Source organism: Prinia subflava, chromosome 2 (genome assembly GCF_021018805.1).
Source record: "Prinia subflava isolate CZ2003 ecotype Zambia chromosome 2, Cam_Psub_1.2, whole genome shotgun sequence".
Lineage (NCBI taxonomy): Eukaryota > Metazoa > Chordata > Aves > Passeriformes > Cisticolidae > Prinia > Prinia subflava.
The window spans coordinates 87,540,790-87,567,805 of record NC_086248.1 but is presented as its reverse complement, the minus strand read 5'-3'; the positions used below and the strand labels follow the sequence as shown (position 1 = coordinate 87,567,805).

At 55.5% G+C, this 27,016-nt stretch overlaps 2 protein-coding genes across 6 annotated transcripts in view; both read left to right on the top strand.

Moving 5' to 3' along the window:
• Positions 1–10,463, top strand: part of TMEM63B (transmembrane protein 63B) — a 47,653-nt gene extending 37,190 nt beyond the window's left edge. For both annotated transcript variants that reach the window (XM_063390914.1, XM_063390913.1), the window contains 18 exons: positions 105–247; positions 513–564; positions 850–958; positions 1,469–1,539; positions 2,325–2,405; positions 2,539–2,662; positions 2,757–2,890; positions 3,036–3,173; positions 3,450–3,603; positions 3,869–3,975; positions 4,760–4,846; positions 6,253–6,318; positions 6,458–6,620; positions 6,773–6,878; positions 7,013–7,180; positions 7,319–7,434; positions 7,664–7,744; positions 8,782–10,463. In XM_063390914.1, the coding sequence (XP_063246984.1) occupies positions 105–247; positions 513–564; positions 850–958; positions 1,469–1,539; positions 2,325–2,405; positions 2,539–2,662; positions 2,757–2,890; positions 3,036–3,173; positions 3,450–3,603; positions 3,869–3,975; positions 4,760–4,846; positions 6,253–6,318; positions 6,458–6,620; positions 6,773–6,878; positions 7,013–7,180; positions 7,319–7,434; positions 7,664–7,744; positions 8,782–8,946 (2,065 nt within the window). In that variant the 3' untranslated portion in view covers positions 8,947–10,463. The remainder of the gene's footprint in view (positions 1–104; positions 248–512; positions 565–849; positions 959–1,468; positions 1,540–2,324; positions 2,406–2,538; positions 2,663–2,756; positions 2,891–3,035; positions 3,174–3,449; positions 3,604–3,868; positions 3,976–4,759; positions 4,847–6,252; positions 6,319–6,457; positions 6,621–6,772; positions 6,879–7,012; positions 7,181–7,318; positions 7,435–7,663; positions 7,745–8,781) is intronic.
• Positions 10,464–13,731: 3,268 nt separating this feature from the next.
• On the top strand, positions 13,732–26,832 carry CAPN11 (calpain 11). 4 transcript variants are annotated; one of them, XM_063390909.1, is made up of 22 exons: positions 13,732–13,955; positions 17,038–17,320; positions 17,890–17,959; positions 19,296–19,414; positions 19,556–19,689; positions 19,845–20,013; positions 20,376–20,459; positions 20,543–20,628; positions 20,811–20,885; positions 21,304–21,464; positions 21,544–21,713; positions 21,919–21,930; positions 22,216–22,427; positions 22,545–22,584; positions 22,832–22,897; positions 23,247–23,304; positions 23,403–23,467; positions 24,317–24,385; positions 24,516–24,594; positions 25,042–25,158; positions 25,232–25,290; positions 25,536–26,832. In XM_063390909.1, the coding sequence occupies exons 2-22, from the start codon at positions 17,075–17,077 to the stop codon at positions 25,560–25,562; spliced, it is 2,118 nt and encodes a 705-aa protein (XP_063246979.1). In that variant the 5' UTR covers positions 13,732–13,955; positions 17,038–17,074; the 3' UTR covers positions 25,563–26,832. The 4 variants fall into 4 exon arrangements, with proteins under 4 accessions (XP_063246979.1, XP_063246982.1, XP_063246981.1 ...); XM_063390912.1 differs by lacking the exon at positions 13,732–13,955 and adding an exon at positions 14,876–14,975; XM_063390911.1 differs by lacking the exon at positions 13,732–13,955 and adding an exon at positions 16,311–16,444.
• The last annotated feature ends 184 nt before the right edge of the window (positions 26,833–27,016 follow it).

Here is a 27,016-nt window from a genome sequence, read left to right as displayed (position 1 = left end):
GGTGCTGTGTGTGCTCAGATCAGGAGGGCAGCTGTGAGCTGTACTTTTCCCCAGCACTTGAAGAAATGCAGAAAATTGCCTGACAGCTTTTCTCTCCCTGGCAGGGATGATGAGATCCGGGACAAATGCGGCGTTGATGCGGTGCACTACCTGTCCTTCCAGAGGCACATCATTGGGCTGCTCGTGGTTGTGGGTGTACTTTCCGTGGGCATCGTGTTACCTGTCAACTTCTCAGGGGACCTGCTAGGTGAGAACAGGGAGCCTTTGGCTGGGCTGGGGCATCTGCTTTCAACACCATGTTCCAGACCACTGGGTAGCAGTGAAGAGTAGGACAGCACTAACACAAATGAACCCTAACTGCTGTCTCACTCTGAGTGTGGTGCGTCCTCAGGGTGATCCTGTGTGGCTTGGGTTTTTAGGTATTCTGCAGGTGATACTCTTGCTGTAGCTCACTCTAGTGGTGCTGTGTCCCACTCAGTATAACATGTTTGTGTCTTCCTCTTTCTCTCTAGAAAACAACGCCTACAGCTTTGGGAGGACAACTATCGCTAACCTGAAGTCTGAGTATGTGTGGGCAGGGGTGGGATGGGTAATTGAGGCCCTCAAGGGGTGTTTTGTAAATGTTCACTTGCTGAAGAGCCTCATCTCCTTTAGGCTGTATTTCTACCCTTGCTGTGAGGCTACTTACCTTGCTCCAATTTCCAGGCTGAGCTCCTGGAATTTGGTTGTAGGGCATCTGTGTGCTATGCTGAATGCACTCATGCCCCCAGTGCCTTCAGGGCCTGACCAGCCATACACAGACTTGTAGTAGCAACCTTGCATTGACCTTTGTGGTCTCCCTTGTGACAGGAATAACCTGCTGTGGCTGCACACCACCTTTGCTTTCCTGTACCTGCTGCTGACAGTGTACAGCATGCGCCGGCACACTTCCAAGATGCGCTACAAAGAGGATGACTTGGTGAGCAGGATCTGGCCGCTCTCCCAGGCACATTTTCCCATGCCCTGTGGTCAAGTCAGGTAGCCTTGGAGACAATGCTGAGCACCTCAATTTCCACAGCAATTTAGCGCTGCAATGATTTGGCTGTTTTTATTCTGCCTGGCCAAAAGCAGTTCACCTCCAGAGCAGCAGCCTGTGGGCAAACAGGAGAGCTCTGCACTGGGTAAACATGTGGAAGGACCCCATTCTTCCTTAGGGGTTGTTCCAGCTGTTTTTGCCTTCTTCATTTCTGAAGGGTAGCGATGTTTCTGTCCAGGCACCTGCAGTGTAAGTCCCTGGCCTGTCAGTCTGCAGTGCACCCGGGTGCAGAATGACAACAACTAGCAGAAACACAGGAGAAGGAGAGCCCTGGTAGCTAGAATTGATGGGGCCACCCTTTTTCATCACTGATGCAGGTCTTGGGTCTTGCTACAACCAGGTCTTTTACACCATCCACACCTACCTGTCCTCTCCTTTCTCTCTTCTTTCCAGGTTAAGCGAACTCTATTCATCAATGGGATCTCAAAATATGCTGAGCCAGAGAAGATCAAGAAGCATTTTGAGTAAGTCTCGCTGTCTCCCTAAAGACTGCTCTGTAACAGGGAAGTTTTTATTATGGTAGTACTAGTGTTATCTGGAATGGCAGTAATATGTTGAGAGCAGAGAGCTAGGCAAAATTGGTGAATACCTTTATTTTGGGCCTCTCACTCTTATTTTTCTGCTATTTATCTGAATTTGAAGTATGCTTTGTTCTGTGCCTTGGGATGTGCCCAGCTATCTCTTGCAGAGCCATAGGGGGTCAGTGTGGTGAGCAACAGACAGGGCATGTCTTGAGTTGTAGTTCACAGATGAGATACAGGCAGGAGGTGCTCAAGCACTGACTGTGGGATGTTGTGCTGCTGCCCTGATCACAGTCCTTGTAGAAGGTATATCTGTTTAACAAGAAAATTAAGTTCTTCCTCTGTCAGCACCTCACTGTCAGGACTGTGTTTAGAAGCACCATGGGTAGAAAATAAATGCTTTGTACCCTTTGGGAACCCTTCTGCCTCTTTCTGATCACAAGTCTGTGAAGGCAGAGAGGGGAGTGTGCAATCAGAAAGGCTCCTAGCTGCTATAGGGCAGAAGTCCAGAAAGGCTCCTTGTGCCAAAGCCTAAAGGACGTAGCATTTGCCCTGTATTTTGTGTCCACTGTAAGGGACAGAGTCTACAAGCTCCCCTGCAAGCTCTTGGTATGCATCACAGCTCAGGACACTCTTCTCAGAGCCAGAGAGAAGTCCTGAACACTTGGAGTTTGCTTGAGGGGTACCTTTGGTGCCAGTTGTGATGAACTGATGCTTCTCATCCACAGGGAGGCCTATGCCAATTGCACCGTCCTGGAGGCCCGTCCCTGCTATGACGTTGCCCGGCTGATGTTCCTTGATGCGGAGAGGTAACCTCTGTTTTGGGAGGAAAGGCAGAGTGGGCTGATGTTGCTGATACCCCCTCAAGTCTGGTGCCACAGAGCTTTTATGAGTCAACCTCTTTCTTTCCTTTCTTCCTTCTCTTCCACTCTCGTGTTTCAGGAAGAAAGCTGAGCGTGGACGAATCTACTTCACCAACCTGCAGAGCAAGGACAACACCCCATCCATGATCAACCCCAAGCCCTGTGGGCACCTGTGCTGCTGTGTCATCAAGGGCTGTGAAGAGGTAGGGGAGAGCTGGAAGTGTTGGGCAGCAGTTGGGTGTCCCGTGCCTTGGGTCCCCAGATCATCTCTCCTCTGACCTCTGTCCTTCTGCTCAGGTGGAGGCCATTGAGTATTATACCAAGCTGGAGGAGAAACTCAAAGATGACTACAAGCGGGAGAAGGAGAAGGTTAATGAAAAGCCTCTGGGGATGGCCTTTGTCACCTTCCACAATGAGACCATCACAGCCATGTGAGTGCAGGTGGTCCTGCCCTCCGCAAGAAGGTGACTTGTCCCAGCCTTTGCCTTAAATCGGAAGAACAGCAGCACTAAGGCATCCCCTCAGCTTGTGCCTGCCAGCCTTTTGTGTCAGCATATCCCTCTTTCTCTTGTCCAGAATCCTCAAAGATTTCAACGCTTGTAAGTGCCAGGGCTGTGCATGCCGTGGGGAGCCCAGAGCCTCCTCCTGCAGCGAGTCCCTCCATGTCCCCAGCTGGACTGTCAGTTATGCTCCTGACCCACAGAACATCTACTGGTGAGCAGCTCTGTAGGTTTCAGTGTCCCTGCCAGTGGGAAAGGGGTGCACCCTCCCTATCTCCCTTTTTATCTGCTCCTCTGGTAATCGAGTGAGTTGATCTTGCTGAAGCCCTGCCTGGCTGAGCTAGAGGTCTGATCTGACTTGAGAGGGTGGAAAGCCTTGGCCAGGCACCCCAGGTGCTGTTCACCAGGCTGGATTGGGTGTGCATGCAAAGCCCAACACCTGCTATTCTACCCTGTGCAGCCATCCTGATGCCCTCTTTCTCCCTCCCAGGGAACACCTCTCCATCCGGGGCTTTGTATGGTGGATCCGCTGCTTTGTGATTAATGTGGTCCTCTTCATCCTTCTCTTCTTTCTCACCACTCCTGCTATCATCATCACCACTATGGACAAGTTCAATGTCACCAAGCCCGTGGAGTACCTCAATGTAAGGACTTTGGAGACAGGTGCAGGGTGGGTAACACAGGAACCACCCCAAGGCACAACACCCCCTGCAAGGCTGGGGATAGCCAGAGAGATTGTCATTGTTCCCCAGGTCCTGCCAGCCTGACTGTGAGGGAGGTGCTGAGCCTGGACAGGGTGCAGTGACAGTCACGGTGCTGGGGCCTTGGTATCAGCAAGGCAACTGTACCTGTGACTGGCACAAGAGCTGGTGCACTGTGTAACGTGGTTTCTTCTCTGCCTTGTTGCAGAACCCAATCATCACCCAGTTCTTCCCCACCCTGCTGCTGTGGTGCTTCTCTGCTCTTCTGCCCACCATTGTATACTATTCTGCCTTCTTCGAAGCACACTGGACCAGGTAAGGACAGCCAGCACCTATTCTTACCTTCTCAGTGAGCTGATTGGCTGTTAGGCACTTCTCACTGATACAAAGCTACAGGCTGGATCTTTCTGCTTGAATTTTTGTCTTCCACTCCAAGCATGGTGTTGTTGCACCTCTTGGGCACCTGTGGGCACCTCTTGGGCACCTGGGGACTGCTGTGGGCAGCTGTTCTGCCAGTCTTTAGCTGTTGTTGTTCAGCCTGGTTGTCTGAGCAGAGCTTGACAGGTCTACAAGAGGAAGAAAGCTGGAAGGAGTTGGGGCTGGGCACTATGAGAAATGCTAGTAGTGAGGGAAGTCTTGGCTCAGGTGAGCAGGCAGGAGTGGTGTGCCTATACATGTGTAAGATGTAGCAGTTCCAAGGGAAAATAATTTTAGCTGCTCTGGCTTCTGGTCACAGGGAAGGCACTTGAAGTGCAGAGCACTAGAAGCATGCTGCTTGTGAGGCACGTTCCCCACAGGACACACAATGTAAACTTTGTTTTCTGGTCTGTGTTCAAGGGACTGGTGGGGAGGGTGTCACCAGCTCTAGGGATTGCAGGTCAGGAAAGATGATTGCAGAGCCCGTGAGACAAGAGGAAAGAAACAGAGACTTGATAATGCGTTTCAAATATGCTGGAAGGAGAGGGGATGTATTCATATACTAGGAACAGACGGGGTGGGATTTAGATTAGATATTGGGAAGTGCTTACTGATGGAAAGCCATTGGGAGCACAGCTTGTGAGGTTGCTGGAGTGAAAGATTAACGGCCTCTTGTCCTCAGGTCTGGAGAGAATAGGACAACAATGCACAAATGTTACACCTTTCTCATCTTCATGGTCTTGCTGCTGCCATCGCTGGGCCTGAGCAGGTAGGGGTTGTGGGAAGGGAAGGCAAGTTCAGAGATGTGGAGCACAGAGAGGGTTGAGGTGCACACTGATTGTTCTCTCCTTTTTCCAACATCCTTTCCTCACTGCACTGGTGCCCTGGCCACCATCCCCTCGAGACACTAGTGTTTAATTTTTGTTGAGGGAGAACAGGCCATACATGACTGAGTGTCTAGGACTTTACTGACTCAATCTGCAGACGCATTGACATGTGCCACAGTATTACAAATAATGCAGCAAAAGTTGGCACAGTAGATGAGTACATGTGAAAAGTCTGCTCGACGTCTGCTGGTGAAGGAGGCATTCTCCACCTCTGCTCAGTGTGCAGTCAATTTTGCACAAAACTAGTGAATTCCCCCTTTAAGCCAGAATTTGAATAGGTTGCGCTGCTTGGCTGGATGGGATAGTGTGGGTACAGAAGTGCTCATCTGCTTGAGTGTATGCCTCAAATCTTGCTGCAGAGTTTATAGAATTGCCCTGTGGGAAGCACTGATGCATCACCTGCCAGCCTTTGGTGTGGGCTCTAGCACTGAACCAGGGGCCAAGCAGGGGAATAGCGTGAGGAAGAAAAAACGAGGGAGTGAGTAGGGGACAGGGAACTGTATCTGTGCTAGTTCATTCTTTACATATTGGGGTCAGAGATCTTTAAGATCCCATCTAGATTCCATATTTGAGATACAGCCCCTCAGTGGTGATGTCAGGCAGCTCCTGAGAATAGACAAACTCTCTGATAGTGGCAGAAGAACAGTCCTTCATCCCACTGGGTGACTATATGTTTGCAACACAGATTTTAAAAAGCCTTGTTGCATGTAAACGTGCATTTTGGGCAGGTGAATCCTCTCAGAAAGTTTGCATTTTGACCACAAAACAGGCTGTGCTTCCTTCTGAGGAGTTGATCCCTCTGCTGTTGGCTGTTGAGTTCTGTACTCCACCAGTGCCAGAGGATTGGATAGTTTCATATTAAAAAATCAAAACTGAGGAATATGTGATTTGTTTCTTTTAAGGGAATTTTTTAAATCTCTCGTTGGAGGATACCTTGTACCTAACCAATTTCCTCTGTAGAGTCAGTCATCTGTTCCTTACATGGATATTGTGTCCAAACAGAGGACAGAGGAAAAATATTGATAAGATCAGTATAAAGGGATAAGAACATACATGAATGGGAAGCTTTACATCCCTTTTTGAGTGTTGCATTGTTCTGTTCTATTTTTTTCTCCAATGTCCAGTTTACATAATTGCTGGTGACACTCTCCAGCAGCCTATGGGAACAGAACAATCTGTGGTCAGTTTTGGATCCTTCTAGAGCAGCTTCTACATATTTGCCATGTGCATTTCTGTCTGTCACTGCTTCTGATGGTTCATCTTTGTTTCTTGCCTTCTTCCCCCACAGCTTGGATGTATTTTTCCGCTGGTTGTTTGACAAAAAATTCCTTGCTGAGGCTGCCGTGCGATTTGAGTAAGTGGAGTTGAGCAGAAAGGCTTTGTTTACAGTGGGAGGTGGTTCTTGTTGGCATCCGAAGGTTATAGGGGCTCCCAGCTGCTGCCCTGCGAGGAGAGAGCACTTTTTGCAGCCTGCTCTTGCTGCATCTCCCCAGGTGTGTGTTCCTGCCGGACAACGGTGCTTTCTTTGTCAACTACGTTATTGCCTCGGCCTTCATCGGGAATGCCATGGACCTGCTGCGCATCCCTGGTTTGCTCATGTACATGATACGCCTCTGCCTGGCCCGCTCGGCGGCCGAGCGGAGGAACGTCAAACGAGTATGTAGCAGGGCTGAGGGGCGGGTCACAGCCTGCCCCGGGGGAGCGCTGCCGGGGGCTCGCCCGACACTGTGTGGAGAGCCGGGTGTGTTGCGCATGCCCGCTCTGCTGTCGTGGTCCTCCTGCTGATGGGTCTCCATTCCCTCCTGCAGCACCAGGCCTATGAGTTCCAGTTTGGGGCTGCTTATGCCTGGATGATGTGCGTCTTCACTGTAGTCATGACATACAGCATCACCTGCCCCATCATCGTCCCTTTTGGTAGGCGATACCCCTCTGCCTCCTTGTGTCAGGGATGGAGGGGAGGCAAGAAGGCTGATGGGGGCAGATATTCCCTCTCAGTCTAGAAAAGAGGCTGATGCCCTATTTGTCTGGCTTTCTTCCCCTTCTCCCAGGGCTCATGTACATGCTGCTTAAGCACCTGGTGGACCGATACAACCTGTATTATGCTTACCTGCCTGCCAAGCTGGACAAGAAGATCCATTCAGGGGCTGTGAATCAGGTGGTGGCAGCCCCCATCCTCTGCCTCTTCTGGCTTCTCTTCTTCTCCACAGTGCGTGCAGGTGAGGACTGGGCTGATATGCCAGCCCTTAGCCTCCTGCTGAGCCACTTCCCTGGCCAGGCCCTGATCCTGGCAGCCTCCAGCCAGAGTATGGTCACAGTCCTTTTGACACTGCCACTTTGTTTTTCCTTTGCCCCAGGGTTTGTGGCCCCTACATCCATGTTCACCTTTGTGGTCCTTGTGATCACCATTGTGATTTGCCTGTGTCACGTCTGCTTTGGGCACTTCAAATACCTCAGCGCTCACAACTACAAGGTGAGGCAAAATGGTTGGGTGCAGGACCTTTCTCCTTTGTAGCACAGCTCAACCACAAAACAGCAGGGGCTCTGGGGGGTCCCAACCTGCTCTTCAGCAGAGCTTGTCAACTCTGATTTCACAGAGGGGATAGTCCTGAGGCTGTCTCTGCTGCCTGTATACTGCTACTGAGGTGGGACAGCAAGTATGTTGCCCTTATGGCAGTTTCAATTACTCCTTTTCTCTCCAGATTGACCACACAGAAGTGGATGCCATGGACAACAGGCAGAATGGGAGACCTGCTACCAATCTGCCGGCTCCCAAATCAGCTGTGAGTCACTATCCCCACCTCTGTGCCCTGGCACTCCTTACTTGACTTTGGAAAGGGGGAGGTAACTCCCTGTCTGAGTACCTCACTCCTCACTTCTCATTTTTCTGAGTCAGCACCTGGATCCTCCCAGTGAGGGTGGGAGGCAACTGTTGGGCACTGCGCCCGTCACCTGCTCTGGGTGATGACGTGTAACCCCCATACACACACCTCTTGCCCGCTGCTCCTCAGATGCTGTGCATTTATTTTCCGTCTCTCTTTCGGCTGGGACAGTGAATCCAGCCGGGTCAGTCTCCCTTCTCATTCTGCATCTTTGCACGCTTGCACGCCAGCAGAGGCTGTCACCCACCGGGCTTGTCCTAGTGCCAGCACAAAGGGATCTCTGTGGACATTGCCTTGAAGGCAATAGAAGTGCTTTGGGGACTCTTCTCTCCCCTGTCCTAGATTCTGAGACTCGCAGAGTCGGTTTTTGAAACTTCACCTTGGCTCAACTGGCTCACTCCAGCTGCTTCCTTCCACAAGGTTGTAGTGGGGATCTACATAGGGCTGCAGGGAATGGGGTAAAGCAGAGCCTCCTGCTTCCTCAGGAGAGCAGGGCTGGGGTGAGCACATGTAATCCAGGCTCCTTCCTAGTCTCCAGACACCTAAGAGCAGCAACATTTCGCCAAAAGGAAAATCCCTATTGGAGGTAGGCAGAGCTTCAAGGACCCATCTACTAGGAAAAAAGGGAGTGCAGTCTTCCAGTTCACATAGGCTCCAAAGAGCCTGAAAGCCACATTCTTTCCCAGCCCAGGTGCCCTGTCCCAGAATGCTGGGGTTTGAAACACATCCAGTGTTTCAAGGCCAAGCCCCACTCTTACACCTTTGCTGGTATATTCCATGGAGTCTGGACACTCCGTTGCCCTCCCAGCGTATCCCCACGCTCAGCCTCATGCATGGTGCTTAGTGTGCTGTGCTCTGCTTCCTGGAGGAGTTCCCTAGACTCACATGTGTTTCTGCTCTCTCCCGGCCCTCGCCTGCCCCGTGCCTGGCCCTGACAGAAGTACATCGCCCAAGTGCTGCAGGACTCCTCGCCGGAGGGTGAAGCAACAGAGTCGGAGGAGCAGGGATCGCAGGATGAGGAGCTCATCAACGCAGATGGCATGAATGACACAGATTTCCAGTCGTGTGAGGACAGCCTGATAGAGAATGAGATCCACCAGTAGGGACCTCAGAGGGTGGGAGGGGAAGCAGGCCCAGGAGCAGGGCAGGCTGTGCGCAAGGAGACCTGGGAAGAGGCATCTGAGGGTGCTGGCTACTGCCCTCGCCCTCCCGCCCCCAGGGCCGCTGCCTTCTGTGAGGGCAGAGGCCCTGCCGCAAGCTCTCCATCTCCCTGCCTCTACACCCCTGCGCCAGCCCGGCTGCTCGGCAGGCATGCTCTTTACTAGCTACCTTCTTCAACGCATCCCTGGACCCCAGACTCCCTGAGGCTGGGGAGGAGGGGACCGTAACCCCTGTGGTGCTGCCCTGGACCTGCAGGGAGCAGGAAAGCTGGGTGCTTTGTGGGAAGGGGCATAAGGGGAACATTTGGGGTCTTCTGAGCAGGCAACTGTATTCCCTGTCTTGCTGGTGAGAAACACTAATAATTTATTAGATTTACAGGAAGGTGATAAGTGAAAAACTTCAGTCAGTCTGTTGGAAACCCCACCCAGGGTGGGGTTGGCCCTAGTTGCACCTTGTCGCTGTGCCTGCGTGTGCCCTTTCTCACCTGCTTCCAGCATCCAGTTGGTGGGGCATCCCAGGAGCTGGTCCGGGCCCAGGGGTGGTGACAGGCTGCCCCCTCACCACAGGGATGGTGATGGTGACAGCCTGGCTTTGTGGTCAAGGATGGCATCACGCCGGGGAAGGGGTACTGGGTTGGCATGCGCTAGACAGGCCCTCGCAGGGTGAGGGGTGCTGAGGGCATTTCTCATGAGCAGGAGGAGGCGCAGGCAGCCTCTCCCCCAGGTCCTGTTCCCTCCTCCCCCAGGGGCACAGGCAGGGGTTTGCAGCATCATTTAAAGTGGCATTTTTCTTTGCACATTTTACTCCCCTTTCAAACAAATCAACCTGACCCCCATGAGGTACTGCAGCTCCCCTTTTGCTGCCCTGTGTCTGCACAGCAGGGTCAGGCTTGGGGGTGGGGGAGCTGTGTGGGGGTCTCCTGGGTGCTAGGGAGAGGGGAGAAAGGGTCTCAGGCTACAGGCCCTCAACACCCTGCAAGATCAGCACTGTCTGGTTGCAATGAGGCCCCATGGGCTTCCTTCCCTGAGCTGCTGCAGGGTCTTCCCCCAGCTGAGGTGGTCAGAGAGGGAGGGAGCCCTGGGAGAGCAGCTCCTAGGAGCCATCTCCAACCAAGGCCACCATCTTCAGGAGCACAAAAGCCTCAAGGGGCTATGCTGACTTTCTTCACCTGCCCTGACTGGTGTAGGCTCCCCTGCCACCACCCAGCCTGAGAGGGAGGTTATTCCTCTCCTACCTCTTACCCTTGCCCCTTCCCTGTTGATAGCTGTGTCCCAGAGGCAGGCAGGAAACAGGATGAGTGAGAGAAGTGGACTGGAGCCCCTGGCACATGGAAGAAGGACTGACCCTGTTTAAAGACACTTTGTGAGGAGGTTTCTGGTCAGTATCAGTTGCCCTCAATTCCTTCCCCCCTCCCCCTGTGTAAAATGTAAAGGAAAATAATAAATCCCTCTGCTATTTAGCTATATTTATTTCCCTCAAACCCTGCCACCATGCTGTTTGGTGCTCATTGCAGACACTATCAACCCCCTTTGCCTGTCATCTGTGGGTGCTGCACCAGCTCCCTGGGGCTGTGCCCGCCAGGGCTTGAGGGGCCGGGTGGAAGGGGACAGTCATTTACCTTTTCAATCACCCGTGCTGGCCCTGGAGCTCCAAGCACTTTAATCAACCAGAACAAGTGAAGTGCCAGCCCTGCCCACCTCAGCTGCCCAGAACAGCAGTCACATCTTATGGCTTTTCTACCCTGTGCCTCCCACTACAGGAAGGGAGCCAGACCCACAGAGAGCAGGTGGGGGGCTGCTTCAGGGAGGACATAGCTGCCTTTCCTGTACAAGACCTCTGTAGGAATTCCAGGCCTGGAGAAAAGGGTGGATGGAACAGAAGAGATGTGGATCTTCTGTGCATGGGGAGGGCAGGCCACACCAGCTTCCAGGGCTCGGCTGGGGCTGGATCACACATGGGTGTGAAGGGACATGGTGAGAGTCACCCATCCCCTCCAGGTAGTGGCCAGAATGAAATGAGCATGAGAGCTGAGAGTTCCCAGTCCACTCGCAGGCTGGGGGGATGTTGATCCTGCTTCCCTATTCTTGCACTCACCTACTGCCCTTGCTCCTGGTCCAGCAGGTGGGCTGGGACACTACGGTCGCTGTAGGTACAGCCATGCTCTGGGGCTGCCTCTGTGGCTGTTGGGGCCCTGCCCACAGAGAGCTGCGTGTTCTGAGTGGCACTGTCGGTGTAGAGATGTGTATAATACCCTGTATATATTTGTGTACAAAAGAAAAAAGGAAAAAAAGGAGCTATTGTTTGTGCAGTCTTTTGTTTGTGGAGTGGGTTGGGGGCTGGGGCCTGGGAGGAGAGGACCCCAGCTGCTGCAGGGCTGCAGGAGCATGCGTGGTGCAAAAGGAGGAGTGGGGAGTAGTGTGAGCACAAGCCCTGCCCTGCTGCCAGGAACTCAGCTATGGCACACAGGCTCTTGCAGCATGAATGGCTTTCCCTCTGACTTGCAGAGGCATCAGAGACTTTGCTGCTAAAAGCAGGTAGATAGGGAGCTGTGTGCACCGAGGCTGGGAGAGAAGAAGATGGTTTGGGAATGATGTGGTAAGGCGTTTCACTGGTACCCTCACACCTCATGTCAGCCCACTTGTACTGTTCCAATAGCAAATTACATAGCCACTCCTGCCAAATCTGTTCAAAACCTGGATACCTGGTTTGGGTGGAGAGCTAAAGCCTTTGGGAAAGCGTGAGGAGTGCTAGACCCCTGGAGCACAGGGGAGCACTTTCCTGAAACACAGTGCTGCTCATGTGTCAGCCATCCCCTGAGTACTGGGGCAGACAGCAAGCAGCCAGCCCTCAGGGTGCTCCCTGCTGCTCTCTGTGCTGGATCTGGCGTGCTTCCCAGGAGCCTGCTGCATGCTATGCTCCTTACGCTGTGCACAGTGGCCATTGCTTAGAGAATGGCACAAGGGGGAGATGGACAAGTGACCCCAGCTCTGTCCCCACCTCACTGTGATCAGGCCTCGTGGCTTCGTGTGCCAGTAGTGCAGCACCGGCAGGGGACAAAAGACCCTCTTTCCACAGCTAAAGGACCAGGGAAGAGGCAATGCCAGAGAACAAAGAACTGAAGACAGAAAGACGAACAGTGCCTGCTGCCAAGTCCCTGCAGCCAGCACTGCAAAGGAAAGCTTGAGGGAAGAAAACAAGGAAAGTGCACAGGGATTTTGCAGGTGTTTTAGGGAAATGGCTTCCAAGCATAGGGGGCAGGACATGAACAGCCTTTGTGACAGGATTACTGAGGAGCTGTCTCCTGCCCCAGGAGAGGAATCTGTGAAAGCAGCTTTGGAGGCTACTGAAGGGTAATAAGGCAGGAGCTGAACAGGACAACAGGGTCACAAGGATGGCCACAAACTCAAAGCAGGGACAAGCCCTGGCACTACAGGCCTCTTGCTCTTTGAAAGCAGGGTGCTGCCTGAAGTTTGGTGCAGAGCTAAACAATGTAGCCGGTAGGGACTCCCCTATGCTTACGGCCTTTGGCAAGCCTGGCTGGGAAAAAGATGGAGCAGGGCAACCCAAGGCTACCTCTGCACTAGAGTGGGCAGAACAAGCCGCCTGTAACAGAGTCCCTGTATAGGGATAGGACAGCTCTAGTGAGTGCTGGCCAGGACCAGACTGGTCCCTTGTGCGTGCAGCAGCAGCAGCACGCTACAGCTGGTTTCAAATGCTTGGGTTGCCCTTCCTTCAGGCAAGGGACAAGGCTCCTGGCCCCATGTGCAACCTGCTCCCTGCTTCGGAAGGATTTACCCCCTGGGGCAAGGTGGGGTGAGGCAGAAGGCAGGTGCCCTGTGAGGCCTGGGCTCCCGCAGGCTCAGTGCCAGCTGCTGCAGAGTCTGTATGGGCACAGCCTCCCCAGATGCAAACAGGCACCAGGGAAAGAGGGAGCTCCAGGGTTGGTGACACCCATTTGGATTACCCTGTTCCGCTCAGGCACCAAAAGAACGGCAATACAAAGAAAGAGCGTCTTTCCTGGGGAGGGGCTGGGCTGGGCTGAGCTGCTCAGGCCAGGCCAGGCCATCAGACATGCTGGGCTAAGCCACACCAGGCCAAGCTGTGCCCATCCATGCTGAGCCACACTATGCCAGGCAAAGCCATGTCGGCTCCACGGTAGGATGCCAAGCCCTGCGTTGCCATGCCCGCTGGTAACAACACCACCCAGCATAGCTGCACCGTGAGTCACGGAGGGCACGCAGGGGCAGCCCCGGCTGTGGAAATGCCCAGGGCAGTGGGACCTGCCCGGAGAGGGCCCTGCGGGCACCAAGGGCGAGGGGCAGCTGCTGCTGCTGGGAAGGTGCCAGCCGGGCACGCAGGGAGGCCGGGACAGCTGCTGGTGGCGTTGTTGACCGTGACCACCTGGGCTTTAACGATTGAGGTGGTGTGGGCACAGTACCCCCAGGCATGAGGGAAGGAAGAAAGGACACAACAGTCTGGGATAGCCGGTGAGACCACCGTACTCAGCCGTGGCACTAGCAGGTCAACAAGTCCTGGGGACAAGGCGCAGAGTTTCACCCAGCTACGCTTGGGCACCTGCGGTGTGCAGCAGTCACCTGCAAATCCATTCCTTGGGAAAGTTCCTTCCTCTTTCGCTTCCAGCCCCGGTTTTCGTGCCCACCCAACCCTTTCCGCAGAACAATGGTGGAAGGAGCACGCCCATCCCGGCGATACTCCTCCATCGCTGGGAGAGGGTGACAGCAGACAGAACCTCACCACCACCCTCGATCAATAAACCCCTGCCAGTGTCTGCAAGCTGTCACTGCTCCTTTAATTCCCCCTCCCACTGCCCTCCCGGCTTTGCTCGTACGTCCTGCCCGCCGAAACTCCACCTTCCGCGGGGCTGTACTGAGCCGGGCTGGGCTGGGCCGGCCCAGCCGGAGCGAGCAGGGCGGTGGCGGCAGCAGCTTCCGTAAGTCCATCCCCCCATCCTCACCCTCACCCGACCCCCAGCGTGGGGTTAAGCACCGGGGGGGAATCCGCCGCCGGGCGGGCAGGGCTGCGGGTCCGTCCATGTCCCCCTTCCCGCCTGCTTGCTCTGTTTCCTAAGCTTATCTAGGCATGCCTACCCCTCCCATCCCCTCTCTGTCTGCGGGGATTTTTCCATTAGATAACGCATCTGCAGAGACCCAGAGGCTTCCCAACCGGGGAGGCGAGTAAACTGAATACCGCAGCCTCCCGGGATGCGCTGCCGACCCCAAAGCCAAGCCCGCATCCTGTCAAAGGGATGCGGTAACATAAAGGAGAGCCTGTGGGAAAGGAGGAACTTTGTCATCCGGAGGGCTGGAAAAGGCCTGAGAGCTGCTTGAGCACTATGGGATGCCATGGGCGGCTGTGATGCCTTGCCCCGAGCTGAGTATGCGGCAGGATACCGTGTGTCAGGGCTGGTTTTGAGGAAGGGAACTCCCCACTTCCGTTGATCTGCAAGAGCAGCTGGCAAACCAGAGGTCTGCAAAGATTTTTGGCTGGACTTCAACAGTGATGCTGCCCAAGGGTTTTGCAGTATGCGCTAAAGTGCACAAGGTGTCAGGAACTCTGCAGGAGCCCTGTATCTTTTTGCTCTCCTCTGGGAGGGATCAGAAGTGCTGCAAGTACTGGAAAGCATCATATTGTAGTTTGATGTCACCTGTGGTGGAAAACTGCCCTGGGGCTTGGTTTGTCTGATCACACCCCTTCCTCCTCTCTGGAGGACCTGCACTGTCTGTCAGCATAAGCCTGGGGAGGTGTCAGCAGCTGACCCCATTGCTTTAAAGACCCATGTGGTTCCTCTCCCATTCTGGGGTCTGAAATGCTTTTGCTCTGCGCTTGCGTGACCTCCGTCTGCCACTGAGCACAGCCTTCCCGAGTATTTTGAGCCACAGAGCTAAGAATAACTCGTACGGTGCCCGTGTCTGCACAGAGCTCCCCATGGCCGCAGCCATGTCCCGTGCTGGTAGGTAGGGTGGGAAAGGGTGCGGGGGACCTGTCAGGGGCTGTAGGGAGGGGAAGTTCCCTGGCCACTGGTAGGTTGTGGTGTGAGTGCCAGGGAGGTGGTGAGGTGGGATCTGGAGGCAGCATGGGCAGCTGTACTTGGGATCCCTCCTCCCCTCTGTGTTCTGAGCAGTGTCTCGGACTGGAGAAGCCATCCTGCCAGCTCTGCAGGCACCGAGTGCCTTGCCACGGGGAGAGAATGACAGTGTGCTGGCTGCGGGGCAGGAGTCGTAGGAGGAGCTCTGTAGATTTGGGACCATCGTAGAGGAGAGAAGGGCTGGCGCTGCCCTGGAGAAGGGTAGTGGGTTTAGAGCATCCCAGAGCAGGCAGAATGATGGGAAAGAGTAGATTTTTTTTTCTTCTGAAAAGCTTCTGGCTAGGACAGCCACATGGGTTAGCAGCCAAGTTTATGCCCTATGCATGTGCCAGGAGCTTGCACCCTATTCACTGTTGCCTGCCTTCCCTTTAGCTGTCACAGCACTTTAGGACAAGGAAAGCCGCCTCTTTGGAGCCAGGCTGTACCCTGCTCCCCTGGGATCGGGTACTGGGGAGGGAGTGGGGCAGCACTGGCATTCAAGTTTGCTGCGCTGAGTGGGTTGCTGGCTCCTGGTTTATTTACCCAAGGACTACACCACTTTCTCACATGGAGAAACCTCTCAAGTATTCAGCACCAGCCCAGCCAAGCAGGAGCTGAGATGGCTGGAGAGTGGGGCAGGATGAGCCGCAGATGCCAGTGGGCTGGTGGTGGTGGCACCTTCCCCATGGCCCTGCTGCAGGTGACACTGCTTGCAAGGAGGCTTGGACAGACAGTCCCGAGGCCCCTTCCAGCCCGGGCGGTGCGGTGGGTGTGAGCGCTGGCTGCTGCCGCGGTGCCTGCGCAGGGGTGAGGGCAGCTGGACTTGCCCACCGCAGGGCTGCGGGGCCAGACATGCCTGGCAGCTGTGTCAAGCTGGTTCGCAGCTCCTGGCCGTGAGCTGCTGGTCAGAGCCCCGGGAGGATGGCCTGGGCAGGGAGAGGTGCGGCGTGGGGGCTCTGCGGTGTCTGTCCTGCCTCTCCCGGTGCCGGGGTGCCCCGCTGAACTCCCTAATCCCTTGCCGGTATCTCCCAGCAGGCTGCTGCACTGGCGGTCGAGGAGCCTTGAGTCATCCTCCCTGTGTGTGTGTGCCGTCCCGCCTCTTCCTTCCCTGTCCTTCTCTGGCCCCATAGCTGGAGCTATCTGCGCCCGCTGGGCTCCTCCCTGCCCGGCCCCATTGACTCAGTGCTCAGGCAGCCGGGCCGGCTTTCGGAGAAGGGGGAAAAGGAGAGGGAGAGGCCCCTGGGGGTGGGAGAAGCAGTGGGCGGCCGCTGACGCCCTCCCGGCCGAGGCGGGTGAGGAGGAGCCGGGACGAGGGAAGAACCCGGAAAGCTCCCTCGGGAGGAGCGGCTGACGAGGTTGGAAAGCGTCTGAAATTCCTCCGGGCACAGCCTTTCGGCGTAGCGGGGACAGGAAAGGACAGGAGCCATGAGCTAGGTGCTGGGAGACTGCCTCCTACCAGCCTGCCCTCAGTGCAGCTTTGCCCCTTTGGTGTCCCCAAAGACAGCAGGGCTGCAGTGGCCAGGTTGGAGGACAGGGCTCAGAAGGGGGCTGCTGCTGGCGATGGGCTCTGGGAGGTTCTCCTGGTGTGTGTGCCCACCCCGGGGTGCTCTGTGTGCCCACCCCAGGGCGCTCTGTGTGCCCATGCCAGGGTGCTCTGTGTGCCCACCCTGCGGTGGTCTGTGTGCCCACCCCGGGGTGCTCTGTGTGCCCACGCCGGGGTGCTCTGTGTGCCCACCTTGCGGTGCTCTGTGTGCCCACCCCAGGGCGCTCTGTGTGTCACTGGGCTCACTGCGCCCGGCCAGTGCTGCTGGAGAATGTCCCTGCTGTGGGAGTGGTGGGGAACTGGGGCTTCAGCCTGCAAGCCTGGCTCTGTGTGATGGCTGATATCCCCAGGGGAGAGCAAGGTAGCGGGCCCTGCCTCAGCGTGGCTGTGCCTGCTCTGTTGCAGGGAGTGGAGCGGAAGGTAGCGGCGCTGGTGCCCAGCTATGATGCCCTTTGGCGGGATGGCTGCTCGTCTGCAGAGAGACCGCCTGAGAGCCGAGGGGCTCGGCCAGCACAACAACGCCATCAAGTACCTCAACCAGGACTATGAGGCCCTCAAGCAGCAGTGCATTGAGAGTGGCACCCTCTTCAGGGATCCCCAATTCCCAGCTGGCCCATCTGCCCTTGGATTCAAGGAGCTGGGGCCGCACTCCAGCAAGACGCGGGGAGTGGAGTGGAAGCGTCCGTCGGTAAGTGCTGGGCTTGCTTCTTCTCAGGCTGGGCTGGCATCCCTACCCTGCACGTCTGCACTGACGTGGTGTGCTGAGCTGCAGACTGGCACCCCTCAGGGCTCAAAGTCCCAGGAGTGCTGCAGAGCCACTTTCCCAAGGGCCCAGGGCCATTCCCCATGAGTGTCTGCTCAGAAAAGCATTGTGTCTAGCAGGCACTGCTTCCTCTGGGCAGCAGGCTGTGGGCTTCAGAACAGGTGGGTTGTATTGTTGCTTCTAGGTGTCATGGCATGGATGTGTCACCCTCAGTAGCTGGGGCTTTTGAGAGTGCATATCCCCCAGTGCCATGAGGGCAAGGGGAATGTTGTCCAGCCTTGTCCTCCCATGGATACAGCAGATCTTGCTTTGCCTTACCATGATGGCCTTGGGGTTGCAGTCAAGCAGCCTTCCTTAGCAGAGGGCAGGTGGGGTACATCTCACAGGGACCATACACCATTTCTCTCGAGTCAGAGCTGCAGTGGGTGCCAGCCCTTCAAAAGCCCAGGCCCTGCCAAGACCCAGCAGCAGCATCTGATTCTGTCCTTCTGCAGGAATTAGTGGATGACCCGCAGTTCATTGTTGGTGGTGCCACTCGGACGGACATCTGCCAGGGGGCTCTGGGTGAGTGTTGAAGCTTTGTCCCTTGCTCCAGACAGTCGTAACTGGGGAGGGTTGGGTGGCCCTTTCCATTCGGTGAGGTGGAATCTGGAAGTCAGGGGGCATCCTGTGCCTCCTGGTAGCTCTAGGTTAAAGCTCCACAAAAATGAGTTGATGTGTGCACAGCTTGACCATGCTGAGATCAGTGGAGATTCTGGGTGCATCCATGCCTGATACATGCTGACAACAACACCAGGAGCTGCTCCAAAGAGCTCCCTGCTTTGGTAAATGGTGAGGAATGGCAGCTGCATGACAGTAACAAAGTGAAGTGGTGGTGGTGGTGACAAACTGCTTGCGAAGCAATGTGGTGTGGCAGAAGGGAATTGAGAGGTGTACAAGTGACGATTTGTCTTTTCTCCAGCAGTGGCTCCCAAGGCAAAGGCACTGAGGCAAGGAGAGAAGTACTAATGGGCTGGGTAGGCCAGGAGAGCTGAACCACAACTGAAATTTTGTGGTCATCAGAAACAGATCTTGGTACCACAGACAGTGTTGTCCTGACTGGGAGCAAGTAGGGTACTTGACTGGGAGTACTGTATACTTTAGCACATTCAGCATGCTGTTTTTTCAGGGCTGACTACATTTAATATATCCAGTAATTAGGACAAACTTGAGGTGGCAACTGGAGTGCATAACAGCCCAAAGCACTGTGGTAGTGTTCACTTAGTCATTAAAAACTCGGAAATAGCGTTTTGTCAAACCACAGCCCAGTTTCAGGTTATCCAGGCTCAAGGCTAAGGTGTGAAAGGCTTCAAAGGCAGAAGAGAAAAGACAATCAAGGCAAAGAATTTAAAGCACAGTTCTGGCCTGGAGCAGCACTTGTGGTTAAGATCACTCAGAAGGAAAAGTGCGGTGGTGTTGATTGCAATTTGAGAAGCTGGGCAGCAGCATGAAACCGCTTGCTTGCTAAAATGGCTTTTGACATGCAAAGTGTAATTCTGCTGCAGAACTTGCTGTCTGAGATATGGAGGGCAGTCATATGAATGAGTTCCAGGAGGGTCCAGATGGCTGCAGGAGGGGGCTGTTAGTGCTGACTGTGTGTGGTGGTCTGGACACAGGCTCCTGGTGAGGGAGGAACATTCTCTGTTGCCTTGAGCTAACACTTCTCTCTGTGGGCAGGCTGAGCAAGGCTGGATCCCTGAGTTCTGCTTGCTGGACCTCTGTTTTTTCCCATGGATGTTTTGAGCTGAGTTGCCCCAAACATTTGCAAGGAGAGCATACCATGGGCTCCTAAACATCCATCACCTCCCTACTCAGCTAGGGAGGTGATGGGTACTCCTAGCAGCTTCCTCTCCTTCTGCAGGCGACTGCTGGCTGCTGGCTGCCATTGGCTCCCTCACGCTCAACGAGGAGCTCCTGCACCGCGTGGTGCCCCATGGACAGAGCTTCCAAGAGGACTATGCTGGCATCTTCCACTTCCAGGTGGGCTGGGACCTTTTGGCCCTCCACAGCTGGTGGGCTGCAGTGGAAGCGAGCGTGGTGGGTTGAGGCCATCCCTCTCTGGTAGGGATGAGCAAGCCATGTGATGCTCTGAGCTCACCCTGCTGTCTCCTCACCCCCCAGATCTGGCAGTTCGGTGAGTGGGTGGACGTGGTGGTGGATGACCAGCTGCCCACCAAGGATGGGGAACTTCTGTTTGTCCACTCGGCGGAGTGCACCGAGTTCTGGAGTGCTCTGCTGGAGAAGGCCTATGCCAAGTGGGTATCCCTGTGGTGGGCATGTGGGCATGTGTGGGGTAGGGCACCTCACTGAGCGGGGTGGAGGGAAGGGAGTCTCCTGTGCCGCTGCCCTGCGTGTGCTTGTGGCTGGGCAGCTGCCGGGTGCTACCCCCGCGTCTCCTCGCGCCCCTCAGGCTGAACGGCTGCTACGAGTCGCTCTCGGGGGGCAGCACCACCGAGGGCTTTGAGGACTTCACGGGCGGCGTGGCGGAGATGTACGACCTGAAGCGGCCGCCGCGCAACATGGGCCACATCATCCGCAAGGCGCTGGAGAGGGGCTCCCTGCTGGGCTGCTCCATCGACGTGAGTGATGTGCTGTGAATGGGCTTCTTTGGGTGGAGCGGGATTGTTCATCTCAAGTGCAGGGCAAGGGACTGCTTACAACGCTGGCCATGTTTTGCATCAGCAAATTACCTGGAGCAGGGTTTTTAAATTCTGAAGTTTGGGTGGTTCCTTGATGGATCTTCAGGGTCCTCTGCTAAGGAAACTGTCTTTAAATTGTCTACAACCAGCACTCTTTGCGCACAGGGAGCTGCTACCTGCTACTTGTCTTGGCTTGGAGCAGTGCAGAGCAAGGAGAATTCTCCACACAGTGGAGGGAAGGAGTAGGGATAAGACTACAGTAATTCTGTCCTATTGACTTAAGCATTACACATTCTCCTCAGATCACAAGCGCCTTTGATATGGAAGCAGTGACCTTCAAGAAGCTGGTGAAGGGCCATGCCTATTCTGTCACAGCCTTCAGAGATGTGAGTCACCTAGATTAGACTTTAACAGCAATTGCAGCCTGGCCAGTGGCATGGGCTCCACCTCCAGTGTCTGTGTCTGGCAGGTGAACTACCGGGGTCAGCAGGAGCAACTCATCCGCATCAGGAACCCCTGGGGCCAGGTGGAGTGGACTGGAGCCTGGAGTGATGGGTGAGCAGGACAGAAGGGATGGCAGCCTTGCTCTGCCAGGCCAGCAGGCACTGCCCAGGGCAATGCTGAGGGGAAGCTCACGGTGTGCAGAGCCCTTCTCATCAGAAAACAGGGGAGTTGAGGGCCAGCTCTGAATTGCTCTCAGGAGTCCCTATCTAATTGTCTTTCTCCTGCTATTCCAGTTCCTCTGAGTGGAACAGCATTGACCCTGACGAGAGGGAAGAGCTGCAGCTGAAAATGGAGGATGGAGAGTTCTGGTAAGTGCTGGAGTTCTGGAGCAAAGTGCTGCTCTGCTTCAGCAGCCAGTCCAGCCAGGAAGGAGCAGGGAAGCCAGGGAGAGATCCTGCAGTAATGCTTCACCTGAAGCACATGACCTACCTTTATGAGCTGGCTTTCCAGCACTGGAGAGCTTGCCAGCATTTTCTCATCTGATCTAGTTAATAATTTTCCTGCCTTGAAGGAAATTCAGGCCAACTAAATGCAAAATAAACATCTAGGAAGAGTAAATAACCCTTCTTACCCAGCATGAAGCTTTAAATAAGCTATAACTGTTTAGGGTAAAAGATTTTACTGTCACTTAATTCTCATAAAATGATAGCTGGGTCCAGAGCTGCTTGCACTCTCCTCCCTCCCAACAGCAGTGCCCTGGCCTCAGCCCCTACTTGCCTTCCACAGGATGTCTTTCCGGGACTTCATGAGGGAGTTCTCCAGGCTCGAGATCTGCAACTTGACCCCGGATGCCCTCACCAAGGACGAGCTCAGCAGATGGCACACACAGGTGTTCGAGGGCACGTGGCGCCGGGGGAGCACTGCCGGGGGCTGCAGAAATCACCCAGGTACCTCTGGCCTCCACATCTGTGCTCGTGGCAGCTTGACGAAACCTGGTGTCTCATCCACACATGCCCTTCCTCCCAGCCACGTTCTGGATCAACCCCCAGTTTAAGATCAAGTTGCTGGAAGAAGATGACGACCCTGGGGACGATGAGGTGGCCTGCAGCTTCCTGGTGGCTCTGATGCAGAAGCACCGGCGGCGGGAGCGGCGGGTGGGAGGTGACATGCACACCATCGGCTTTGCTGTCTACGAGGTAACCCCTGCCTGCCCCAGGGCTTCTCCCTTGGGACAGGCTCAGCACTGCCAGTCCCACCCCCACCCCAGTCCTCAAGGAAGCCTTTTCCACTAGCTTTGGCCAGCTGTGGGCTAATGCTCCCCATCCTGTGCTCCCTGCAGCTGTAAGGGATGGGGCAGGTACTGGGATTCTGATTTTTTCCCTTTTTCCCTCCTATCTGCAGGTTCCTGAGGAGGTATGTCCTGAGCTGCCACAGCCTACCCCATCTTGGAGGGAAGCACAAGACTGGGCACAAATGGGTTGATGTATCCAGTGGCACGGGAGCTCCCACAGCACTAGCCATGGCTAGGGTGCTAGTGGGTGCTGGGCACCTCCACGTGGGAGGGAGGGATGGCTGGATGGGCAGGGCAGGGCTGTCCTACCTGATAGGGCTGGCTCTGATGGGGCTGTCCTACCTGATGGGGTCCCACCACTCCCTGTGGTTGCTTCCCATTGTCCACAAGCACATTCCTTCCCCCAGGCCCAGGGCATGCAGAATGTGCACTTGAAGAAGGACTTCTTCCTGCGAAACCAGTCCCGGGCACGGTCTGAGACCTTCATCAACCTGCGGGAGGTGAGCAACCAGATCCGGCTGCCCCCCGGCGAGTACATCATTGTGCCCTCCACCTTCGAGCCGCACAAGGAGGCCGACTTTGTCCTGCGGGTCTTCACCGAGAAGCAGTCGGACACAGCGTGAGTCCTGGCCTGGCAGGGACACCCGTGCCCGTGAGCAGGGGGATGTTCCCCCCTGCAGGCAGCCTGCTGCCTGGGGACCCTGCTCATCACTTCGTATTCCCCTTTCTGCCCCAGGGAGCTGGATGAGGAGATCTCGGCAGATCTGGCAGATGAGGTAGGAGCTGCACTTTGGATTGGCTAGTGCTGGGGCTCCAGCACTTGGGAGGGGGAGCTACAGACAGTGGCTGTCTGAGTCTGGGATGTCACTGTGGCTGGAGAGGGGCTGGCAAGGTTGGGGATGTGGGAATTAACAAAGATGGGAAGAACAAAGAAGAGCTTCCTTTCCAGTTGGCGTTTACTGAGCCTGTTGTTTGGCCTGGGTTTGACTGCTAACCTCTTCTTTCTGGTTTGCATCACCCCAGGAGGAAATAACTGAGGATGACATAGAGGACAGCTTCAAGAACATGTTCCAGCAGCTGGCAGGGGAGGTGGGTACGGCTGCACCAGGCTCTGGAAGGGCCTCTGGGGAGGGGAGGGGACAGGAGCGAACCCCTTGCCGTGGGAGTTCCAGCCCACCCCACACTCACTCAGTCCCATCCTGCAGACAAGTCCACCTTTGCTGCGGCTCAGCCCAGATGCCCACAGGGATGGTGTGACAGGGGCAGATCTGGGGAAGAGCATCCAGCTGTGACCAAAACTCTTCTGAGTGTACAAGAAGTGTAATAGCATCCTCATGTTTTGTGACTAAGGCAGAGATGTTTAGGCAGGAGGGGGACAATGGCCACAAGTGGGCTGGAGAGCAGGCAAGGGATGATGCTAACTCTGCTTCTGCTCCAGGACATGGAAATCAGCGTCTTTGAGCTTCGGACCATTCTGAACAGAGTCATCGCTAGACGTAAGCACTACTCTTCCTACCCCTTGCCCCTGCAGCCCAGGCTTGCTCAGCAGGTTGGGTTTTGATGCATGTGCTCAACTTCCTCCTTTCTCCTTTAGACAAAGATCTGAAAACGGATGGGTTCAGCCTGGACTCCTGCCGCAACATGGTCAACCTGATGGATGTATCCTCTTGGTGCTGTGGGCCAGGGCCAGTTTTCATGGTTCTCAGCCTGCAAGAAACAAGGCTTGTCTCTTGGAGCCGGGGCTTGGCTCTTCAGCAGTGCCACAACTGTTTAAGTGGGGGAAGAAAGGAAGGGGTCCTTATGGCTTCAGGTCCACTTGCCCTATACTCTTCGACTTTAGCAGTAGGTTTTTTGGCAAGGACCATCACTTCTGCTGCTTGCTTGGGCCCTGGCTCTGCCACCAAAAGCCCAGCACGGTCCCACCCCATGCCTTCTACTTTCACCTCCAGGAGGAAGTTCCAGTGTTTCACTTCCCCTGGGCTCCCTAGCCTGATTTGCTGTTGTGCCACCCAGCCTTTGAGGCACTCCTCAAAGGGAACAAGAACTACTGGGCTTCTTTCCTCCGGACCATCCTGTCCAGCTGTTGTGTATGAGTCAAGTGACAGGAGCCATGGCCAGTGTCCTGCTTGTACAAGGACATGCAGCTGGGGGGTCAGGCCAGGAGCATCTCTGAGCCCTTCTCCAGCCTGGCCCTACAACATTCCTTTTTGCTGCAGGCCAGCCCAGCTTTGGTGCAAGGACAGCACAGCAATGAGTTTCCTACAGCAACAGCACAGCTGCTCCCAGGAAGTGGCATGGCTGCTAGTTCCAAGTGTTACTCTTTCCTTGCTGGGTTGCAGGCTCTTATTTTGCCAATGCTGCAGTACAGAGAGGAAGGTTGGGGGAAAAATTAGGCAGGCCAAGCGTGTCCAGGTTTTTCTTGCCTCCTGTGGCTGGGATCTGGTAGCTTTGCCTTGGTACTCCCCCTGTTCCTGGCTGCTTTGACCTCCTTGACCCTCTGCTCCCCAGAAAGATGGCAGTGCCCGCCTTGGGCTGGTGGAGTTCCAGATCCTGTGGAACAAGATCCGGAGCTGGCTGGTGAGGAGGAGAGGGGGCATGGTGCACTGCACAGGGGTAGCATCCCTCCTGGGACAGCAAGGAGGGGGGACAGCCAGCCTGGAGGCCACAGGAGAGCCTTCCCTTCATGTCCTCTGTGATGTTTTTGCAGACGATCTTTCGCCAGTACGACCTGGATAAGTCGGGCACCATGAGCTCCTACGAGATGCGCATGGCTCTAGAGTCAGCCGGTAGGTCTGGAGAAGGATGGGACTGGGCTGGAGGCTGGGCAGGGGCTCCTGCTGTCACAGTCCTGTCCCAAATAGCAGAAGAAGAGGGTAACCAGCTTGAATTGCATGCTTGAAGCCAACCTGTTGTAGTGAGATGTGGCCCATGTATGCACCAGGCCTTCTGCATCACAGCTGTGCCAAGTGTTGGAGCCTGAGTTAGAGATGGTCCCAGCCTCTGTCCTCCTCTGACCTGCAGAATCCCATCCTCTGGCAAACAGAGGCCTGGGGTGGATCAGTGAGCTAACTAGTCACATATGGCTGCAGGGAGAGCATCCCCTCTTCCTGTTGAGGCTGGACATGGTGCCCTTCCTTGGGTGCGTTGGTGGACGTTCTGTGTGGGTGCATGGACTTTCCCAACTACACCCTGCTCTCTGCCTCCCTGGGGGCTGACTGCTCTCTGCCTTGCAGGTTTCAAGCTGAACAACAAGCTGCATCAGGTGGTGGTAGCCCGCTATGCAGACGATGACATGGGCGTGGACTTTGACAACTTTGTCTGCTGCCTCCTGAAGCTGGAGACCATGTTCAGTGAGTGCTGGCCCTGGGGCAGGGAGGGCAGGAACAAAGAGATGCGTTCCTCACTTTGCTTGTGTCCCTGCAGGGTTCTTCCATAGCATGGACTCTGAAGGCACTGGCACTGCTGTGATGAACCTTTCTGAGGTGAGAGTTCAGCCCAGTGAAAGTTGGGGTGGGAAAGAAGGGGACACGGCATTAGGGTGAATGGGGCACCTGGAATGGGTGCTAGAAAGCCTTCCAGCCCCCTAGGTAGGGAAAGAACCCATAGAAGATCAAGATGAGTAAACAGGACTGCTGCAGTCTCTGTGTTCTTGGAGGGCTGTTAAAGTTGACTCATGAGGACATGCCAAAAATGCACCCTGCTCATCCCTTCTCCCTCTCCTTCCCAGTGGCTGCTGCTGACGATGTGTGGCTAGGAGTTACAACAAATCCACTGCAGCTGGGACACCCCAATGGGCCGGGCCCACTCCAAGTGCCTCCCCTTGGATCCATGGATACAGGATACTCTTCCTCCCTTGCTCCATCCCACGCTGAGCCACCAGCCCTGCCTCCCAGCAAGCCTCACACCATCTTCTCCAGTGGACCAGGGGTCAAGGCAGGCGGGGGATTCCCTTCTCCTCTTCTGGGCTGGGCTCCTTTCCACTCCCCCTTCCTCGCTCTCACCCCAGAACAGGAGGAGGGCAGCAGCATGGGGTACCTGTGAATCCCTGCACGGTGGCAGGCTGGGGGCCGGCTGCAGAGCAGGGAGAGGCAGCTGCAAGAGGGGGAGCACACTCGTATCGCTCGCTCTAGTGCTGGCCCAAATCCCTCGGGCACACATTGCCTATCTCTGCCCCCACACCTGGGAGCACCAGCACGTATTGCCTTGCTCACGCAGCAGGTTCCTGAGGGAGCCAGAGTGGCCTTCTGGGAGGAGGAATGGCCGTACTCAGTATCATGAAGCCCTTGCACCATGCTTACCACCACTAGGCACGACCAAAGCTTGGAGCCTGCTGGCTCTTTTCTGCGTGGCCTTCAACACATGCCCTCCACCTCCATGCCCCTGCTTATGCCCACCACTGGGTCAAGCCCTACAACTCAAGCACTGAATGTTTCGGGGCTCCTCTGCCATGTGGACACATGTGACCCTGTAGTGCAGCAGCTGAAGCTTCTCTTGTCCACGTAGGCACAGCTATGCCATCACTGTCACAGCAGCCTGGCCTCCCCTCCCATCCCTGGGAGCTCCTGGATATCTGCTGCCCTTGGTCATGGCCCACAGCAGGGCTAGGGGGTACAGCACCCAAGAGGCAATGCCTTCCTCCAGAGAGCAGGGGGTGGTGGTTTAGGGGGGTCTTCAGCACAAAGTTGGGCTTTTTCTCCCAATCCCTCATCCTCCTACACTGTAACACTCTCCTCTCATCTTGGGCTCCTTTGCCCAGTGCGGATGGACTCCAGTGCCAACATATTTGCACTTCTCTGTGCTACTCCATTGCCCTCACCTTCTTCTGGGGTAATGGGGTGGCTCCAGCCTGGCAGTGGGCGAGGGCCCGTCCCCTGCCCTGTAGAGGCAGGCAGGCAGTTTGCTTCCCCCAGACCCCTGTTGTCACTGGAGGATGCACCTGCAGCAATAACCACTGCTGCCTGCCCGGCAGCTCTGCTTCCTCACCCTGCTCACTGTGCCCTCCAGGAATAAAGAGATCTGATACACGTGTGGTCTGGGAGGTGTCTTGGGGTTTGCATCCTCCCTCTGCCCACCAAGTCTGGTGCAGAGCCAAGCCCAGGTCACCTGCTTGCCCAACCTGGGCCACAGGTGGAGCAGCACCATCAGGGCAGGTCTTGCTGTGGGGCTGGAGATGTCCACATTCCCTAGGACTTTATAAAACTCGCCTCT